The sequence below is a fragment of the Neofelis nebulosa genome, chromosome 18, assembly GCF_028018385.1.
Source record: "Neofelis nebulosa isolate mNeoNeb1 chromosome 18, mNeoNeb1.pri, whole genome shotgun sequence".
Lineage (NCBI taxonomy): Eukaryota > Metazoa > Chordata > Mammalia > Carnivora > Felidae > Neofelis > Neofelis nebulosa.
In genome coordinates this window covers 2026474-2046535 of record NC_080799.1, presented here as the reverse complement: position 1 = coordinate 2046535, position 20062 = coordinate 2026474, and the positions used below count along the sequence as shown (strand labels likewise).

Genomic DNA, 20062 nt, shown 5'->3' with positions numbered 1-20062 from the left:
AAGCCCCAAACCAGCAGAAGAAGGGGAATAATTAGAGCAGAAATCAATGATACAGAAATAAAAACCAAAACAAAACAAAAACAGAACCGACTGATGAAACCAGGAGCTGGCTCTTTGAAAGAATTGACAAAATGGATAAAAACCCCTAGCCAGATTGATCAAAAAGAAAAAGGAAAGGACCCAAATAAATAAAATCATGAATGAAAGAGGAGAGATCACAACCAACACAGCAGAAATAAAAACAGTAATAAGAGAATACTATGAACAATTATATGCCAACAAACTGGGCAATCTGGACAAATTGGACAAATTCCTAGAAACATATACACTACCTAGAAACAGGAAGAAATAGAAAATTTGAACAGACCCATAACCAGTAAAGAAATTGAATCAATAATCAAAAATCCCCCAACAGACAAGAGTCCAGGGCCGGATGGCTTCCCAGGGGAATCCTACCAAACGCTTAAAGAAGAGTTAACACCTATTCTCTTGAAGCTGTTCCAAAAATAGAAATGGAAGGGAAACTTCCAAACTCATTCTATGAAGCCAGCATTACTTTGATTCCAAAACCAAAGACCCTACTAAAAAGGAGAACTACAGACCAATTTCCCTGATGAATATAGATGCAAAATTTTCAACAAGATACTAGCAAACCGGATCCAACAATACATTAAAAGAATTATTCATCACGATCAAGTAGGATTTATTCCTGGAATGCAGGGCTGGTTCAATATCTGCAAACCAATCAATGTGACACATCACATTAGTAAAAGAAAGGATAAGAACCACATGATCCTCTCGACAGATGCGGAAAAAGCTTTTGACAAATTACAGCATCCTTTTTCATAAAAACCCTCAAGAAAATAGGGATAGAAGAATCATATCTCCAGATCATAAAGGTCATATACGAAACACCCACCACTAACATCATCCTCAATGAGGAAAAATGGAGAGCCTTCCCACTAAGGTCAGGAACACGACACGGATGTCCACTCTCACCAGTTATTCAACACAGTGTTGGAAGTCCTAGCCTCAGCAATCAGACAACACAAAGAAATAAAAGGCATCCAAATCGGCCAGGAGGAAGTCAGACTTTCACTCTTTGCAGACAACATGATACCCTATACGGAAAGCCCAAAAGTTTCCACCTAAAAACGGCTAGAACTGATCCATGAATTCAGCAAAGTCGCAGAATATAAAACGAATGCACAGAAATCGGTGGTATTTCTATACACCAATAATGAAGGAGCAGAAAGAAATCAAGAATCGATCCCATTTACAATTGCACCAAAACCCATAAAATACCTAGGAATAACCTAACCAAAGAGATGAAAAATCTATACACCGAAAACTACAAAAAGCCTATGAAAGAAACTGAGGAAGACACAAAACAATGGAAAAACATCCCATACTCATGGATAAGAACAATATTGTTAAAATGTAAATACTACCCAAACCAACCTACATATTCAATGCAATCCCTATCAAAATAACACTAGCATTCTTCTCAAAGCTAGAACAAACAATTCTAAAATTTGTATGGAAACAGAAAAGACCCCAAATAGCCAAAGCAATCCCGAAAAAGAAAACCAAAGCTGGAGGCATCACAATTCTGGACTTCAATCTGTGTTACAAAGCTGTAAGCATCAAGACAGTATGGTACTGGCACAAAAACAGACACACAGAGAAATGGAACAGAATAGAGAACCCAGAAATGGACCCACAAACATATGGCTAACTTATCTTTGACAAAGCAGGAAAGAGTATCCAGTGGAAAAAAGTCTCTTCAGCAAACGGTGCTGGGAAAACTGGACAGCGACATACAGAAGAAAGAACGTGGACCACACGAGACACAAACTGAAAATGGGTAGAAGACCTGAACAGAAGACAGGAAGCCATCAGAATCCTCGAGGAGAACACAGGCAACAACCTCTCCGACCTCAGCCATAGCAACTTCTTACTCAACACGTCTCCGGAGGCATGGGAAACAAAAACAAAATGAACTACTGGGACCTCATCAAGATAAAGAGCTTCTGCACAGCAAAGGAAACAATCAGCAAAACTAAAAGGCAGGAACCGACAGAATGGGAGAAGATATTTGCAAATGACGTATCAGATAAAGGGTTACTATCCAAAATCGAAAAAGAACTTATCAAACTCAACACCCAAAAAACAAATAATCCGGTGAAGAAATGAGAAAAAGACATGAATAGACACTTCTCCAAAGAAGACATCCAGATGGCCAACCAACACATGAAAAAATGCTCAACATTACTCATGATCAGGGAAATACAAATCAAAACCACAATGAGATACCACCTCACACCTGTCAGAATGGCTAAAATTAACAACTCAGGAAACAACAGATGCTGACGATGATGTGGAAAATGGGAACCCTCTTGCACTGTTGGTGGGAATGCAAACTGGTGCAGCCACTCTGGAAAACAGTGTGGAGGTTCCTCAAAAAATTAAAAACAGAACTACCCTATGACCCAGCAATGGCATTACTAGGTATTTATCCAAAGGATACAGGAGTGCTGATTCAAAGGGACAAAGGTACCCATGTTTATAGCAGTGCTATTGACAAGAACCGTATGGAAAAAGCCCAAATGTGCGTCGACTGATGAATGGATAGAGATGTGGTTTATACATACAGTGGAATATTACTCAGCAGCGATCAAAAAGAATGAAATCTTGCCATTTGCAACAATGTGGATAGAACTAGAGTGTATTATGCTAAGCAAATTAAGTCAGAGAAAGATAAATACCATATGGTCCTACACATGTGGAATTTAAGATACAAACCAGATGAACATTAGGAAAGGGAAGTAAAAATAATATAAAAACAAAGAGGGAAACAAACTACAAGAAGTTCTTAAATATAGAGAACAAACTGAGGGTTGCTGGAGGGGAGGTGGGTGGGTGATGGGCTAAATGGGAGAAGGACATTACGGAGGACCCTTGCTGGGATAAGCACTGGGTGTTGTATGTAACTGATGAATCACTAAATTCTATTCCTGAAATTATTATTATGCTATATGTTAACTAACTTGGATTTAAATTTTAAAAAATAAATAAAATGTATATGCTTTAGAATATCAGAAAAAAAGCACCAACTGTAAAAATTTTAAATAAATAACTTTTGACAGGGGTTACAACAAGGTGGAATCAGAATACCAGACAACAATAAAAAAGAGGCTTGTGCTTGGCTGGCATTCAAGTGCCCTGAAATCCTTGTGTTGTTGGAACAGAAGATGGAGATTCTAGTTAACTTTTGACTTTTTACATCCAGTTTGTGGGGGAGGTAACTGCAAACGAACAAAAGTGGAATGCATAACTTCCAAACCAAAAAAAGAAAAACTTAAAAACGAAAGCTTTATTAATCCAATGGAGAGGAAAAAAGGAGGAAAAAAGAAACAAAGACAAGGCCTCGTAATTAATGAAAAATACGAGAGAAGATAGTCCCAACGTAACAATAAGCTAAACAAACGAAGCAGACTGTCTGTTAAAAGAGCTGCTCATCTTCAGTTAAGAACCAGGCCGGCAGCATGGTGCTTACGAGAAGCAAGGAAGCGGCACACAAAGGATGGGCTTACGGCGTCGCAGGTGCTGCCAGTTCCCGCTTTCGAAGAGTTGCCGTGGCAAGAGAACATCTGACAAACCTGACTTTGAAACGAAAAGCATTATCGGTGCTTCAGGGAAGAAGTCATTGGTCAAAGGGGGAACAGGCTAAGGCTGCGCATACCTAGGCTAACTTCACAGTGTGCAAAGGAAAAAACAGGACGTCAAAGACAAATGGTTGAACCCACCATCTCAGACCCTCATCTCAATAGGGTCTTCACCTCTGTCCGGAAACAAGGAAGCATACCGATTGGCAGGAAGACAGCAGGCTTGAACAACGTAGACGTGACTAAGGAGCCAGCGTGGGGCCAGTTCTCTGATCGTGTGGAGCAACAAGGACCACAGAGCACAGGCCGGGGGGCCAGGGCATGGGGGGGGGGGGCGGGTGAACTGAGAGGGGCGGCGGGGGCAAGTGAACTGCTACTGGGCACCAAGTTTCTCTTAAGGAGACGACAATGCTGCAGAATTACACCATGGCAATGAGTGCACCGCCCCGTGCGTGATTTCACTAAAAACCAATCAATTACACACGTTGAGTCAATTCCATGGTACGTAAATTGTATCTCAAAGAAACCTGTCCAGGGGCTCAGTCAGTTGAGCGTCCCACTCAGGTCACGATCCCGGGGTTGTGGGGTTGAGCCCCACATTGGGCTCCCTCGCTGAGTGTGGATCCTGCTTAAGATTCTCTCTCTCCCTCTCCCCCACTTGTGCTCTCTCTCTAAAAAAAAAAAAAAATTTTTAATAACAAATAAAGAAACCTATCTAAAAGTAACTTGCAAACTCTGACTACAAAGAAGGTCACAACTGAGGACTCTACAAATACCAGAAACAGCAGCATATAGGGAAATCTACAGAACGTCTGGGAAAACTGTGTGCTCTGCCGTGATAAAAGCCTCCATACAAAGGAATCAAAACATAAATATTTTCTAAGTCCAATGAAATAAATTAGAAATCAGTAATAAAAACACTGAAAAAAGTCCATATTGTAAATCTAAAAAATTACCCTTTTAAATGATTTGTGCATGAAGAATAAATATCTCAGTACAAAGTATTACATATTTGGAAATAAATTACAGCAAAAGTAATTTTGAAGGACGCAGCTAAAATGATGCCTTCAGAAAAGTGTGTAGTCTCAGGTGCATATATTAAAAAACAAGAAAGGCTTAGATATTCAACTCAAAAGAGAGTAAAAGTGCAGGACAAACCAAAGTAACAAATAGAAATTAATGGTGTGGGATCTACTCTAAGGCAACGACCAGCCAAGAGATCAAACATCTGCGTGAAAAGACGTGCATGCGAAGAAGCCATTACGGCATTATTTATGATAAGGAGCCTGAGAAACACAACCACCTAATAGCAGTGGTGTGATTATACCCATTATGGTCCATGCACACAGGGAGTGCCACATGGTCAATAAAATCAATGTGTTCCACAGAGAAAATGCCCTCTGCAATGGTTAACAGAGAAAAAGCACGTCACTGAATTGTATTTACAGCGTGACTTCATTTTTGTAAGAAAAATGCAGCTGGGGGCACCTGCGTGTCTCAGTCAGTTAGCATCCGCCTTCAGCTCAGGTCATGACCTCGAGGTTCACGGGTTCAAGCCCCACGTCAGGCTCTGTGCTGACAGCTCAGAGCCTGGCACCTGCTTCTGACCCTGTGTCTCCCTCTCTCTGCCCCTCTCCCGCTTGCTCTCTCTCAAAAATAAACATTAAAAAATTAAAAAAAGAAAAAAGAAAAATACAGCTGTATGACATCAGGAAAAAAGGCTGGAAGGAAATTAACCAAGTTGCCGGTGGTTTCATTTTCCCATTGACGGCTTTGTGTTGCTCAAGGTTTAAAGCATATGTATTAATTTCATAATAAGAAAAGATTTCTTCAAACAAGTAAGTGCAATGACAACAAAGTAAGTTTGTCTATGCCCTCTGCAGCCCTCTAGTGTGAAATGGACAAGAAGAGGCGTGAATCAGGGCTGGAAGCAGCCTAACAACGTCAAGATCACGTTCTCCTGCTCATTCACTCAAGCTTCAACTGGACGTATTCCCAACCAGCCAGGTGGAATCCCCAGGATGTGAAGGAAGGGAGCCAGATGGACACCCTTTCCCCTGGACAGGGGAGTCCCATGCACCATCTGGCCTCTAGGCAAAAAGACAACAGCAGCACCCTCCACCTTACCGGCTTCAGTGATGGTTTTAAACCAGTCCAGCAGCTTCTCCAAACAGGTGTCATCTGCCACGGGCTGCCTGGGGTCTGCCAGAACGGAACAGAGAGCCGGGAGGAGTTGGGAGCACTCTGGGTCCATGATAAGGCTGGAGATTCCTGCAAAGAAAAGGTCAGGGCCAGGTCCCGCCCACCCTAATCACAGGCAGCCCCGCTGTCCGCTCAGGCCCCAGAACTTTCACAGCAGGCCAGGTGCTGCAGGACCACAATCCTCCGAGGGAGCTGCCAGGGTGGTACTGGGAGGTGTTCCAGAGCAGGCAGGGGCCCTGAGTTCTGGCCGCCCTGGCTGGAAAGGAGTCTGGTGTAAACCACGAGGTCTCAGGTGCTGAGCCTGCCAACCCTGGACTCTGGTGGGAGGGGAACGGCTGGATGCTCACCCAAACTGCCCGTGGGCCAGTCTGGGGTGCGTGCCTCCTGGTGCTAGCCGCGCGGACAGGGGAAGAGCGTCTCTCTCTCCCGGGGTCAGCGAGTCTGTAACCGACACCCCCGCAGCCAGCAGTGTGCAGAGAGGAAGGCGCTCCGTCCCGGGTCCGTCTCTCCCGGGCCGGGGTGTGCACCTGCGTGTCCCGTCTGGGAGGGGACGGGGAGCCCGGCGGTGATGCGGTCGGGGAGGGTTCTCTCGGGAGCTGGGGACGGTCAGTGGCTGGGTCGCAGCCGGAAGTGGGTCTGTCCGTCCCCGGTGAGGCTAGGTCCCTGAGAAGGGAGCCCTCCCTGCGGACCCCGCTGCCGCGCCGGGCACCGGCCTCCCGAAGGGCCCGGAGGGAGCACGAGGCGGCGGCCGCGGCCCGGCTGGCCCCAGGATGCTCCAGGGCCCCCAGCCCCTCTTCCCGACTCCGCCGGGTCAGCCACCCCTCCCCGGTAGCGCCCCTCACCAGCTCCGCGTCCCTCCGCCGCCTCAGGCCCCGCCCCGGGCCGCGCCACTTGCCGGATCTGGAGGGGGCGACCGCAGAGTCGGCGGCCGGGGAGAGCGTGAAAGTCCCCGAAAGGCCACCCGGGAGCCCCGGGAGAAAAGAGCTCAAGCTGAGAAGCCCTCAGACAGGCCGGCGCCAATCCGGTGACCCCCCCCCCCGACCCATCCCCTTCGCAGGAACGCTCGGTGGTACGCGCCCTAGCGCCCGGCGGGCATCGCGCCAGAAGGCGGGACTTCCTGCGGAAGGAGCGAGGCTATGGCCGGAAGAGGCGTGGCCTCGCCCGCCTGGATACTCGGTGTCTGGGCGTGCAGGAGGCATGCAGGTGCCGGAAGGGGCATCCTCATCGTTAAGGCGAAGACAGTGTCCTTTGGCCTCACAACTGAGCCCTCAGGGCCCATTAGCTGTGTGCCAGAGGTTCTCAAAGCCAGTGGATAAAACCCAGTTTCATCTTCCCTTAGCGTCAGTGTTTCAGCACGATTTGGGGGGAAACACCAGGTATGTGTTAGGATATAGAAAGTAAAATTCCTACGGGTACTGAAATAAAAAGGAATTTTTAAAAAATCGACTTCTATGGGTAATCACTTCGGACACCCCGCCCCTTAGAAGCACTTGGGTGAAAAGGTTTGAACTACACAGTTTTCCCCGAATTGTGATTCCTCATTGTAAAAAAGGGGATACTCCTATTTGCATGATCGAGCAGTTGTTGGGGAAAAGCATCTTAACAGTAGCACTGTGCTCAGTGCTTCACTTAATATAAGCTCGGATGGAAAGAGCCCAAATGATCATCCACGGATGAATGGATAAAGAAGATGTGCCATATACGTGTATATATATATATATATATATATATATATATATACACACACACACACACACACACACACACACACACACAATGGGGTATTACTTGGCAATCAGAAAGAAGAAATATTGCCATGTGCAACTACGTGGATGGAACTAGAGGGTATTATACTAAGCGAAAGTAGTCAGCCAGAGAAAGACAAATATATGACTTCATTCATATGAGGACTTTAAGACACAGGACAGATGAACATAAGAGAGGAAGCAAAAATAATATAAAAACAGGGAGGGGGAGGGGCGCCTGGGTGGCGCAGTCGGTTAAGCGTCCGACTTCAACCAGGTCACGATCTCACGGTCCGTGAGTTCGAGCCCCGCGTCAGGCTCTGGGCTGATGGCTCGGAGCCTGGAGCCTGTTTCCGATTCTGTGTCTCCCTCTCTCTCTGCCCCTCCCCCGTTCATGCTCTGTCTCTCTCTGTCCCAAAATAAATTAAAAATGTTGAAAAAAAAAAAAAAAAAAAAAAAAAAAACAGGGAGGGGGACAAAACAAGAGACTCTTAAATATGGAGAACAAACAGAGGGTTACCGGAGGGGTTGTGGGAGGGAGAATCGGCTAAGTGGGTAAGGGGCACTGAGGAATCTACTCCTGAAATCATTGTTGCACTATATGCTAATTTGAAAGTAAATTTAAAAAAATAAAATTAAATGCACCCACTAAAAAAAAAAAAAAATAAGCTCGCATGATTCTGCCCTAACCTCAGGAGGGTGGGTACTGTCACCATCCGCCCAGATGAGGAAACTGAAGTGCATAGAGGCGAACTCCTAAGGTCTTATAGCCAGTGGGCTGGCACAGCTGACATCTGAACCTAGGCATTCTGACTCCAGAGCTGAATACCAGATTATACAGGCCCACAATTTCTTACCTGAAACTTCTGGGGACACATGGGTCAGAATTCATAATTGTTCACACTTAAAGAGAACCTATGTGGTCCATGTACAGTGTGTGAGATTACAATCCCAGCAGGGTTTGATGCAGTACACCGTATAATGTGTTAAAAGTTCCGCGGTCACATTAATATACACTCCAGGTGGAATAAATAAACAACCATAAATAGTCTCAGCTCAGACTTTTGTCGACAAATGAGTTCAGGTCAGAACAGTTTTGCCAACCAATGAATTCTGAAAGGCTTTCAAAAGTTTTCCGAATTCAGAACAGCAGATAAAAAGCCGTGGACATGTACTGTCTCTGTAACTAAATGAGAGGAGGTAAGTGAAAAACAGAATCAGGAAGGGCAGGGGGGGGCGCCTGGGTGGCGCAGTCGGTTAAGCGTCCGACTTCAGCCAGGTCACGATCTCGCGGTCCGTGAGTTCGAGCCCCGCGTCGGGCTCTGGGCTGATGGCTCGGAGCCTGGAGCCTGATTCTGTGTCTCCCTCTCTCTCTGCCCCTTCCCCGTTCATGCTCTGTCTCTCTCTGTCCCAAAAATAAATAAAAAACGTTGAAAAAATTTAAAAAAAAAAAAAAAAGGAAGGGCAGGGGGACTGTGGAGCTCCAGGAGTGGAGCGGGGGGTACAGGGGTATAGGGAGTTAAGGTGGCAAAAGCTTTTGTCCTCCATGAGGGCAATACTTCGAAATAAATGGAAGTTGTTAAGCAGTTCAGGTTCTCTGTGCCGGTGGGGGGCCACACCCGCTTTGTGTACAAGTGAGGACACTGACGAAAAGAGAGCCATGAACCTGTACTACATGTTGGTGCCAGAACTAGACCAGTAATAATCTGCCAGCATTTCGGCTACAACACGCTACAGTGGGTGAGGACTCATTCATCTGTTCACCCCACCAAGAGAAGTGTCACACTGCACTCATTCTGGAATGGGCAACTGTTCTCTAAGCACTTTACAGATATCGACTCAGTTGATTCTCACAACAACCCACTTATCAACATTTGTGGAAACAGCAGCACAGAAAAGTTATAAGGACTCCCCGGACACCACATACATAGTGAGCACCTGCTCTGTGCCAGCCCCTGTTCCAAGGGATGGAAAAAAAGGCCGTGAACAAAACCAAGCCCCTGCCCCAGAGAGCTTACATTCTGGACATGGAACGCTCTTGTAGATGATAGATGTCAGGTGGCTGGAAAAAGAAAGCAGGGTGAGGGGACAGAGTAGGTGCCCTTGGACACCTGTATAAAGGAGCAAGAAAAAGCATACTTGCTAATAATAATTTCAATAAACTCTGGAGCCCAGTGTTCCTAAAGATCTTCATGATGCCCACTGAGTTGCAGCGCAAACGCAGTATTTTTATTGTCGTGGGGCTACTACATCAGAACCCTGGAGCTTAAGATAGAGATCAGGGAGGATAATTTTCTGAACGCCGGGTGTCCAGAACTAGCAGCCTGCACAAGCTCCTTGTCCCTTTTAGCGTTAACCTAATAAACAGCAGCATCCTGCTCTGTGACTGGCGCACAGGCTTGTCGCGGAGCCTCCACGAGAGAAGGCGGGGGACGCACTCCGGGAACCGTTAAGCGCGTTCCCGGGGCTTCAGCCCCGCGGGGCTCTGAGCCTCGGCCCTCTGGGCGCGCTGCGGGTCGGCCCTCGGGCTTCCCGGCGCACGCGCAAGGTCGGCCGGGCTCTCGGGCGCCGGCCACATCCGGGGCTGTGCGGGCGGCGCGGTTACCATGGCAGCAGGGTCGCGGCAGGCGCGCGGACAGGGAGGTCCGGAGGCTGCGGGCGGCTGGGCCGCCGGCGGAGCCGCACAGCCGGACAATCGCGCCCGCAGCGCCGACGGGCGGCCGGGCGGCGCCGCAGCCATGTCACTGGGCACCGCGGATCCGGCCTCGGAGACGGTAAGCGCGGGCGGGCCTCCTCGCTCCCTCCAGCTCGCCGGCTCTCGGGGCCAGGCGCGGTCCGGAGGAAGGGGGCACACGGCCGGAGGCCGCCGGGTGACAGCTGCCATTATTGTTACCGCATAAGACCGACCCTTGGGCCCCCGCCCGCGTGCAGCCGGCCGGGCGTCGCCGCCCCTCACCCAGCCTCCAGCCGCCCCTAGACCCCGCCAGCCCGTGCACAGGCCGCCGCTTCCAGGAAGCCCTCCCGGACGCCGCGCCCTCCTTCGAGGCCCCGGCCTGTGCCGAGCCTGCTACCGCGGTCCGCGGGGCGACGGAGCTTACTGTGTAAGTGCTGGCCCACCCGTGCCTCCGGGGCGGGGGGCAGCGGCCGGCCTGGGTGTGCAGGGGGAAAACCCCCCCGGCCCCGACAACAGTGCCCTGCCCGGCGCTGATGGGAGAAGGCTTCCCCGGGGGAGGCGTCCCCAGGTTTACTCCTTTGGGTGAGGGCAAACGTGCTGTCCGCTCGCTCGTGCCTTTTCCAAGTGTTTTGGGTGCGCCCACTACTGGAGGGGAGGCATCCACGTGGGTAAGTGGCATTCCCGTTGGGGGAGGAGAAGGCAGGAAACAGAGCGTCAAGATCAGAGAGTGAGCTGTGCAGAAAATAAAACAGGCCCCATGTGATGGAGGTGTTGCAGAGGGCTGCTTTAGACGGGGTGCCCGGAGCAGCCGCTCTGAGGACGCCCTGGATGAGGACGAGAAGGAGACAGGCTGGTAAAGACCTGAGAGCAGTGGGGCAGCAGCATGTACTAAGCGTGTACCAGCATGGACTAAGGTCCTGAGATGGGAGAGTGGGGTGTGGCGCAGCGCCTGCACGAAAGCTTGCTGGGACCTCCTGGGGGAAAGGGGTGTGCATGGAAGGTGGGCACCCTCCTGGCCACGGGAGCCGTGCAGGCCATGCAGGGAGCGTGGATTTTATTGCAGGCGGGGTGAGAAGCCTTGGGAGGGCTCCAGACAGAGGGAAATTTGCTCACTTTGCTTCCTTCTCACTGAGAGGGCAGCACTCAGCCGGGCTGGCCAGCCAGGGCCCAGGCTCAGTGCTGCTGGCCCCTGGGAGCGACTGAACTTGTCCCTCAAGGCAGCGAGTCTTGCCTCATCTGGGAGGCCCGCCCACCTACACGCGACTCAGTTACCGCTACGGCTCCTTCATCTTTAGAAAGTAACGTTTTATGTTCATCTTTAGAAAGTAATGTTTTATGTCGTGATTGTAAAACTCATGACCATTAGAGAAAACTTAGAAAGTCCGTTTACCTGCACAAGACCTGGTCAGTATCTGGCGGATTTCCTTCCAATCTTTTTGCAATGCATCTTTTTCCACGCACCTTTGAAAAAAGTTGAGAGCGTATTTGACTCGTTTTGTAAACTTTACTGTTTAATTTGTTGTTAGCGTTTTCCCACAGCCGCACGTTTTCACGAGCATGATATGAAAAAGTCTAACCTGTGGATGCCCTTGTTGTATTCACCCATTTCCCTGCTTTTTACTCTTTTGTTTTCGCTGTTCAGCTATTAGAAACAGTGCTACTATAAACATCCTTACGCACATAAACATTTGCTAAGCCCCTTACGTGTGAGGCTCTGAGGACACAGAACAAATTAAGCCATGTTGCCTTGGTCTCAAGGAGAAACTGTTGCAAAGCTCTCTCCACGCCTAGGAGACGCCCTTGGTCCAGGCTAACGTGCAGCTTTTCTGCTAGCTTGCATCTGTGCTCAGTTAGACAAGAACCTCTTGAGAGCAGGCACTGTCCAGGCTGTCCATTCTCTCAAGTCCCTTGGAATAGAGCTGCCTCCAGGCTTGCTCGTGAACTTTCGCAGAGCGATTACTGTGTGCCAGGGGCCTCACTGTGCGGCGGCTGTAAGCGGCTCCGCTGACCGCAGTACAGAGCCACGGGGGTGACGTAGAGCCTGAGTGGGGCCACTGGTGATTTAAAAAGGCTCACATTCGTAAAAAGGCTCACAGTTTCTAGAACGAGACAAGAAGAGCATTTATTAGACATTTACTATGTGTAAGGTTCTATGTCGCGTGCTTTATTAGCCCCCTGGCCCAGACCTCAGGTCTCCTCTCCCCCCAGCCGTGCCCCCGACCTTTTGCTCACAATCTCCTGTGCTCTCCTGCCTCCCAGATCATCCTGCAGCCTCACAGCACCACGGCTTGAACGTATTTATAATGGCTGCTCTGAAGTCTTTGCTAAGTCCCTCATCCGGGCTCCTTCAGAAGTTTCTATTTCTGCTTTTTCCCACTTCTAACGCTCACACTTTCCTGTTTCTCTGGGTATCTCATGGTTTCCCGTCGGAAGCTAGACATTTAGATGGAATGTGACAGCGACCCTGGGTCGCCACCCCTCCTCCCCATGGGCTTGGTGTTTGCTTGGTGGTCCGTGTTTGGTGAGTGACTTAGCTGGACTAACTCTGAGGTCCTTCTGCCCGCGCTGTGCAGCCTCTGGTTCCCTGCAGGTTTTGTCTTGTTTGGGTCTCTCTTAACTTCACTACCTAGGGGTCACCCTTGGGTCAACAGAAGCCATTTTTTGATCAACGGCGGTGGGTAAGCCCCTTGGCCTGTCACACCGCGTGTGCCTGTGTGTGCGTGTGCGTGCGTGCATGTGTGCATCTGTGTGCGTGTGGCTTGGAGGCTGCTGTCACAGTGCGCGACTGTACGGTTTTGCCCACCCGCAGCCAGGGACTAGTAGCTTGGGTTGCCCCTCTCCGTCTCCCCTGCACGGGCAGCCTTAGACGCGCACGTGCTCTCCGGACCTCCAGATATTGTACCTCTAGGCCTGGCTCCTGGGAGCGGCTCTTGTGGCCGGGTGGTTTCTTGTGCAGCCAGTGTTTGCTTCGAGGTTGTGCTAAGGCCCCTCAGCCAGGGTTGGTCTAGGTGTGTGGGGAGTGTTTCCAAGCCCTCCTTAAGCCCACGGCCACGTGCGTGCGGTCTAGCACTTGGAGGCAGCCTCCCTGACCCTCAAGGTCGACTGTGACCCCAGGAAGGCTCTTCTGGGCTCTGTTAAGCTTCTGGTTGTTCTTCAGACTGGCTTTCTGCTGCTGCCGTCACAGAGCTAGGAGGCCCCTGTCATGGCTCCCCACCACGTCCCCATTGTCTTCAACTTGGCATTGGAATTAGGGAGCCATTGGGATCCTCCACCATGCAATACAAATACAGCCAGTCCCCCGTGCTACCGCACGGGGCCAACAGCAGGGACGGCCTCCTTGAGTGACAGTCCTGTTGTGGTGCGGGGAGGTGGGGGCCTGACCCTCCCTGAGCAGAACCTCTGCCCTGCGAGCAAGCTGGGGACCTAGAATTCCTAGTCGGCTGCTCCTGGGGTAGGGCTTACACCCTCCTTCTGGGCGCAGGGAATCTCCCCCACCGTTCACCACTGTCTTGCCTGCACCCACCTAGAGCCTATCTCCCTGGAGTAGTTCCCGTGGGACAGGGCTGGGGGTGGGGGTGGGGGGGCAAGGGATGCCCCGGACTGTTCTTTCCCAGATTTAGTAGATTTTCTTGAGTGAATCTCCTCCGTTGCTCTCTGCCCTTAGGCCAGTTTCCAGAAACCCAAATGATTGTTTGTTTGATGACTTTCTGTATTAAACGGCTGTCTGTTGAGGAGACAGTCGTCCGAGCTCCTCACCCCATCATTCTGGAAGACCACTCCTAGGGAACGTATTGTATTCCTTCTTCGCCGACACTGTGTACTGAATCCCCGCAGACTCCCCGTCTCCTTCGAGACCCGCTCTTTTTTCCCAGTGTCTGCTTAGTACACATATACTTCTAGCGCTTTTGAAAATTCGGTAGAGGAACATGTTCTCCTTTGTTGAGGAAGCTGGGATGCACAGGGTCAGTGGTGTGGCCAACGTCACACAGCCGGCAGGGAGGCACGATGCCGCTCTGGGCCCTGTCGGGCTCTCCGCCTGCCTGCCCCGCGGCCGCCCCGGGCTCCCGACGCCCAGGGAACGGGTGCGGCAGCTCAGACTGTGCTCAGAGACATCAACGCGTTCATTGTCTTTAACGCAGCCCCTGGTCTGTCTGCTGCAGCCTGAAGAGGTGAGCCTGGAGCGGCTCCACGTCCTGTCCGTCCTGTCCCGTCTGGCAGGACTGGCGGGCAGAGGGAGGGAAGGCGGGGAGGATCCGCCAGGGGGAAGGCGTGGTGGGTGAGCGCACCTGTGGGAGACAGATCCCTTGGTTTTGTCCGCCACACAGGTAGCCTCGTTTCCCTGTTGAGCCTTCAGGCCATTAAACAAGTAATGATGACCAGTGTCCACAGAGAAAGTCGTCGCTCCTCCTCTGTGCGGTTTCGAGCGGGTCCACACCCGCCGTCGGCAGGCGTGTCCTTTGCGATGCCAGGGCGCGGTCGCCACCGTGTCTCCCCAGATCTGGCACGGGATCTGCACGTTGAACCTGCTGCCTTCCCTTCCTAAACGTCGGGCGTCATTTTCACACGCTGTGCTCAAGGAAGACGCTCTGTGATCGTCACGTGCTAGTTGTGCCTTAAAACCAACCGTTTTTTATCGACAGTACGTTCAGTATCGCCAGCGGATCCTTGGATGTGGTGCCGCTAGATGGACAGACGTGGAGCAGCCCGAGTGGGTGGAGCTTTGTGTCACGTCCGCCACCGTTCTTTGGGCTGCAACCGAGCGGGCTGGCCGCTGCCCACTTTGCATGTTCTGAGCTAACTCGGAGTGGGTTTCTTGAGTCACTGTCTCAGCAGCCGTGGATGGGCTGTTTTCACTTTGTACTTGTGACCGTGGGGGGCCAGGCAGGTTCCCTAAAATTTCACTGTTTCCATCTCTTCTTCCAGGGAGATGACAGTCTGTCCGCAATTACCTTTGACTCTGACTTTGAGACGGTGAGTGTGATCGGGGCACAGCCGCTTATCCCACTGCTGGTTATCTGGCCCCTACACGTTACCCAAACACGCCCCCGGCTCTTTCCCCGCAAACGTGACGTTTAGAGCCGGAAAACACACTCTAGGGGCTACTCTGCACTTGAGGAGTTTTGAGCCCTTGGTTGGTATAGGTAACCGTGATTATAATTTTAAAACTTGTATCCGGGTGTTAGTTGTGAGTAGAGTATATTTGAGGCACATTCTAAGCTCTTATCCTGCTTCTGGTTTTGGTGTAACATGAAGGGGGGAGAGGGCTCTAGGCTGGAGAAGGGATTCGCTTTGGCAGCCGCGGCTCTGGCAGTGTGTGATGTCCTGGCACGATGGCCCCAGGGTCCCCTGGATGCCAGGAGTGGCCTGAAGGGAGAGTGGCCAGCAGGGGTCCCAAGGCAGAGCAGACCCCAGCCTGGCCGGTCTGGGTTTGTCTGGGGAGCCGTGCTGGGTAGAACATGCAGCCTGCCGGCTTCGCGGTCACAAAAAAAGAGCACAAGGCACGTGTCCAGCAGGCAGAGTCACAGATGAGCCTCAGCGCATGGCTCTGAGGGCACGTGGCACCAGTAGGTCTCCGTTCCACCTCGGCTCTGTGCACTCGAAGGGGAACATCACGCGCCCGTTGTCTGCAGTGAGGGACCTCTGCAGATTAGGGGGTGTTCCCTCAACACCACTGAGGCCGTGGACCCGAGATGCTCCCCGGAGGAGTAGGGATCCAGCTCATGTCCAGGGAAAATTCAGATGGCAGGGCTCGTGGTTTCTGCTGGAAGGGAGGGAGGAGGGATTCTCTGTCTAAGAGGAAGCCGATGAGGTTTGTCCTTTTCCTGGGCACACGGCAGGGCCCAGTTCTGCACTTGGCATCAGGGTTGCCCTGGGAGATGGTGTTCCGAAAGGGCCCCTCCCGTGCGGGACCGTCCCTCCCCAGTGGGGTTTGTACTTGCCGTATTCCTGCCGAGTCCATCCTGGTGGACGGTCACACCTTGGTGCTGCAGGCACTGGCCTGAGGACAGTCAGGGGGGCCGAAGATAGTTGTTCGCGTAGCATCTTCAGTGTGCTTCTAGGTAGTGTCCCGAGAGCTCCCGGGAACCCAGTGCAGCCAGAACACCGCACGGATCATGTTTTCCGGGGTCACCTCGCTGTGCTGTGTGTTTCTTCCTGGGCTTAGCCTTCACTCATGTCTCTGCTGAGTTAACCTCTTCTCTCGCTGCCCTTGCACCTGCTCTGACCCGTCCTGAACATGCCTGTGCTTCACTTTTGGGGCCATCGGGCTCCTCGAGAAGGCTCAACGTGCTTTACATCGTTTCTTTTCTTTCAGAAAGCAGAGAGGAAAAGTTTCCACAAACCTCCACCCACATCACTGAGTAAGTATGACCAGGCCCTTCATCCCTCCAATTTCTGCACTTTAACCCAGAGAAAGGGTTTTAGAAGCTGTCCTTCCCTGATGTCTTGGGAGAAAGATCAAGAATGTCTTCTTCAAACACCTGGGGTTATCAAGAAGTGACACTCCCACCACTTGGCTCCATTTTGTGTTGGGGTCTCGGGAGCCGGCACTCTCGGGGTCCCCGCCTTCCCTGTGGCCCTTGTGGTGGGGTCTCGGGAGCCGGCACTCTGGGGCCTCCACCTTCCCTGTGGCCCTTGTGGTGGGGTCTCGGGAGCTGGCACTCTGGGGTCCCCGCCTTCCCCCATGGCCCTTGTGTTGGGGTCTCGGGAGCCGGCACTCTCGGGGTCCCCGCCTTCCCCCGTGGCCCTTGTGTTGGGGTCTCGGGAGCCGGCACTCTCGGGGTCCCCGCCTTCCCTGTGGCCCTTGTGGTGGGGTCTCGGGAGCCGGCACTCTCGGGGTCCCCGCCTTCCCCCGTGGCCCTTGTGGTGGGGTCTTGGGAGCCGGCACTCTTGGGGTCCCTGCCTTCCCCCATGGCCCCCGTGGGAGGAGGCCCAGCAGGGGGCTGAAGCTCCCAGGGGCCGCTGTCCCAGGAGCCTCCTGCAGACGCAGTGCTCTGGCCTCTTGGGTTCTTTCCCCGCCCTCTGAACCCGCTTGTGTCTTCCGAACGCTGCCTCGGCCAGAAGGCCTCATCCCCTCGGGATTGAGTCAGAGCTGCTGTGGATGCCGTGCTGAGCAGGTGTAGTGGTTTCCTGGTGAGCTTGCCCTGCGGCATCTGTGGGCAGGTTCTGTGTTCCCCATCCTCTGCGGGGAGACACCATCCTTGGCCGTGGTCACGTGGGTGGCTGCCTGCTAGGGACGATGTTGCGGGGATGGGTGTTGCTCTGCCCCTACAGCTGGCGGAAGGCCGGGCAACTTCTGAATAACAGCCATTTACTTCTGACAGTCCTGGAGGCCCAAGTCCAAGACTCGGGTGGGCGTCAGCACGGTGGTTGTGATGAGGCGTCTTCCAGGTTGTGGGCGGCCGCGGCCTGGTTGTACCTCACGTGGGGGAAGGGGTGAGGGAGCTCTGGGACCTAATCGTGACCTAATCATCTCCCCCAGGCCTCACCCCGACACCAGCACGTTAGGGTTCACGTTAGCGTTAGGTGTACGACTGGGGGGGCACAAGCGTTCAGTCGTGGCGGATGGGGTTTTAGTCCAGACGGCCAGCCAGGCCTCTCTTTGTCCGGGCCGTTCCGACACTGCTCTAGTGCACAGAGAACCACGTGTGAATTTGATGCTTAGGAACGCCTTTCCGAGAGAGCTTAAATCCCGGATGGGCTTCCTTTTGTTACCCAAAAGCCCGTAGCCGTCTCTGACCTCCGTATGCGTTATCTACGTTTCTTCTATACGAGTGTATTTCAAGCGTCTCCTGTGTGTATGTGACGCACTCAGAGAACACGACTGGACTTTCATTAGCCCAAGAAGAACATAATTGGATAAATTCCTGCCCAGAAAAGAAACTATGTTTTGTATCACAGATAAATATAAGCGTTAGAAAGAAATCATCTGTTGGGGTGCCTGGGTGGCTCAGCTGGTTGAGCGTGCGACTCTCGATTTTGGCTCAGGTCACTATCTCAGTTTGTGGGATCAAGCCCCGCTATCAGCATGGAGCCTGCTTGGGATTCCCCCTCGCCCTCTCCCTCTCCCTGGACCTCCCTGCCCTCCGTGCTCACGCACTCCCTCCAAAAAATAAAAAACGAAGAAAGAATCTATCAGTTTGGGGTTTTGATGTCCTTCCTCTCCTTCCATGGAGGAATTGAGAATTGATGTGAAGGGCCGGTGTGTGTGTTTTAAACCTTCTTGTTTTAGAACCATTTTGTTTTAAGTTCTCTTCGGTTACAAGGTAAATGTTAGAACATCTTTAATCGTTTTTACTGAATATCAGCGTTTCAAGTGTTTCAAATAGTAATCGTCCAATTGTTTGTATCTTGATTTCTGTAAATGTCAGAGTCGTGCTTCACATAACTTAGAACGGTGAAAGCCCCAGAAGTATCCAGAAGTCGAGGGGTGCTGAACTTCAGCACCCTGCTTTCCCCCGTGCTTTCTCCCCACAGCCCACGCTGGGAGTCCCGTATGGCGCAGCCCTGGTCCTCAGAGCCTTTTTCCACCCCCCGACCTTCAGGGTCCTCTCCCCAGCACCCCGGTGCCCCCTTCCCTGGGCTGGCTCAGCCCTCTCACACGGGGGGAGCCATCTCCACTCAGATGCCCACTCCTGTAGCGGCCTTTGGGACACCAGCCCAGCAGGTGTGCTTCTGTCTGGTTTCCTGGGCCGGGACAGCGGCAACCACGTGTCCTGTTCACTTAGCCAGTGTTGTTCTTTAAGGCCCGACTGGATTCCGGGGCCCAGGGCTCTGCTGCTCACAGCCCCGCTCGCCCAAGTATCTCGTATCTCCCGACTCCTGTTTCCTTCTGCCTTCCCACTTTTGTCCACGTGCGTGCGTGTTTCCTGAGGGATCCTTACCGGTCGCTGATAGCTCACGTGGGCCAGGGAGGGAAATGTTACTGGTGGAGCTTGCTCCTGACGGCCAGCTTACTTTATAAGTGAGCACTTAAATGGACAGGGTTGGGGAGGCCTTCAAGCATGCCCCCAAGCCGGGGCGCCGTGGTCCCGCTGAGGGAAAATGCATCCAGGTCTAACGAGTCTGTTCTCTCGTCCCAAATTATAATGAGAAATCTCCCCTAAATTTTGAAGCCATGGAGAAAACTTAGAGATTTTTTTTTAGGTTTTTCAGGACTTACCATAGACAGGAATTTCTTTGCTACTTATAAGCATGGTTTATGAACAACTGAGTTATTGCATAAATGTGTCCGATTTTACATAATGAAAGAGATGAAATCCCAGATTAAAAAGTAACTTTAACATGTTTCCCTTGTATGAATAACATCATCAAAAATGCCCAGAAAGGTAATTTTTTCTCATTTCTTCTACATTTTTTGTTTTACATAGTAAGTTCTAGATAGTATTACTTGTGTCCCTAGGTAGCAAAGTGAAAAATATTTATACTGTTAAGCGCAAAGCACAAAATTGTGTGTTCACTGTTCTGTGACTGTAATACACCTGTATCTGAGAACATCAAATACTGGTAGAATTATGACTGGGTTTTTAGATAAATTGCCTTTTATGTTATGTCTTTATAATAAAATTCCAAAAACAAACATAAGTATGTATACACTACATATATGTGTATGTATGTACATGTATATATATATATAGATAGATAGATAGATAGATATGTATATATATACCTATGTGATATAGCTATATAATATGTAGTATATAACCATATGCTGTATGTTTTTTACTTTTGTCAGAATGTTCTTATGAATGTTCTGGTACCATTTTTGTGTCACT

At 51.1% G+C, this 20062-nt stretch overlaps 2 protein-coding genes and 1 long non-coding RNA gene across 18 annotated transcripts in view; 1 reads left to right on the top strand and 2 right to left on the bottom strand.

Moving 5' to 3' along the window:
- Positions 1 to 7001, bottom strand: part of BRAT1 (BRCA1 associated ATM activator 1) — a 17722-nt gene extending 10721 nt beyond the window's left edge. The window contains exons 1-2 of one of the 9 annotated variants that reach the window (XM_058711904.1): positions 6713 to 7001; positions 5796 to 5870 (exon numbers count right to left, since the gene is read on the bottom strand). Coding sequence is in view for 7 of the 9 variants with exons in the window: in XM_058711897.1 (XP_058567880.1) it covers positions 5796 to 5922 (127 nt within the window). In the remaining 2 variants the exon portion in view is untranslated. The other 8 variants (XM_058711897.1, XM_058711900.1, XM_058711898.1 and 5 more) reach the window with 8 other exon arrangements.
- A 3001-nt stretch (positions 7002 to 10002) lies between these two features.
- IQCE (IQ motif containing E) overlaps positions 10003 to 20062 on the top strand; it is a 40755-nt gene continuing 30695 nt past the window's right edge. For 2 of the 8 annotated variants that reach the window (XM_058711828.1, XM_058711825.1), the window contains exons 1-3: positions 10003 to 10389; positions 15213 to 15260; positions 16603 to 16648. In XM_058711828.1, the coding sequence (XP_058567811.1) occupies positions 10222 to 10389; positions 15213 to 15260; positions 16603 to 16648 (262 nt within the window). In that variant the 5' untranslated portion in view covers positions 10003 to 10221. Of the gene's footprint in view, positions 10390 to 10516; positions 10717 to 15212; positions 15261 to 16602; positions 16649 to 20062 lie in introns of all 8 variants that reach the window. The other 6 variants (XM_058711829.1, XM_058711827.1, XM_058711830.1 and 3 more) reach the window with 5 other exon arrangements.
- On the bottom strand, positions 11780 to 13716 carry LOC131501530 (uncharacterized). The gene is made up of 2 exons (XR_009256820.1): positions 12511 to 13716; positions 11780 to 12388 (listed from the first exon to the last, which is right to left on the bottom strand). It is a non-coding gene; the product is annotated as an uncharacterized LOC131501530 (long non-coding RNA).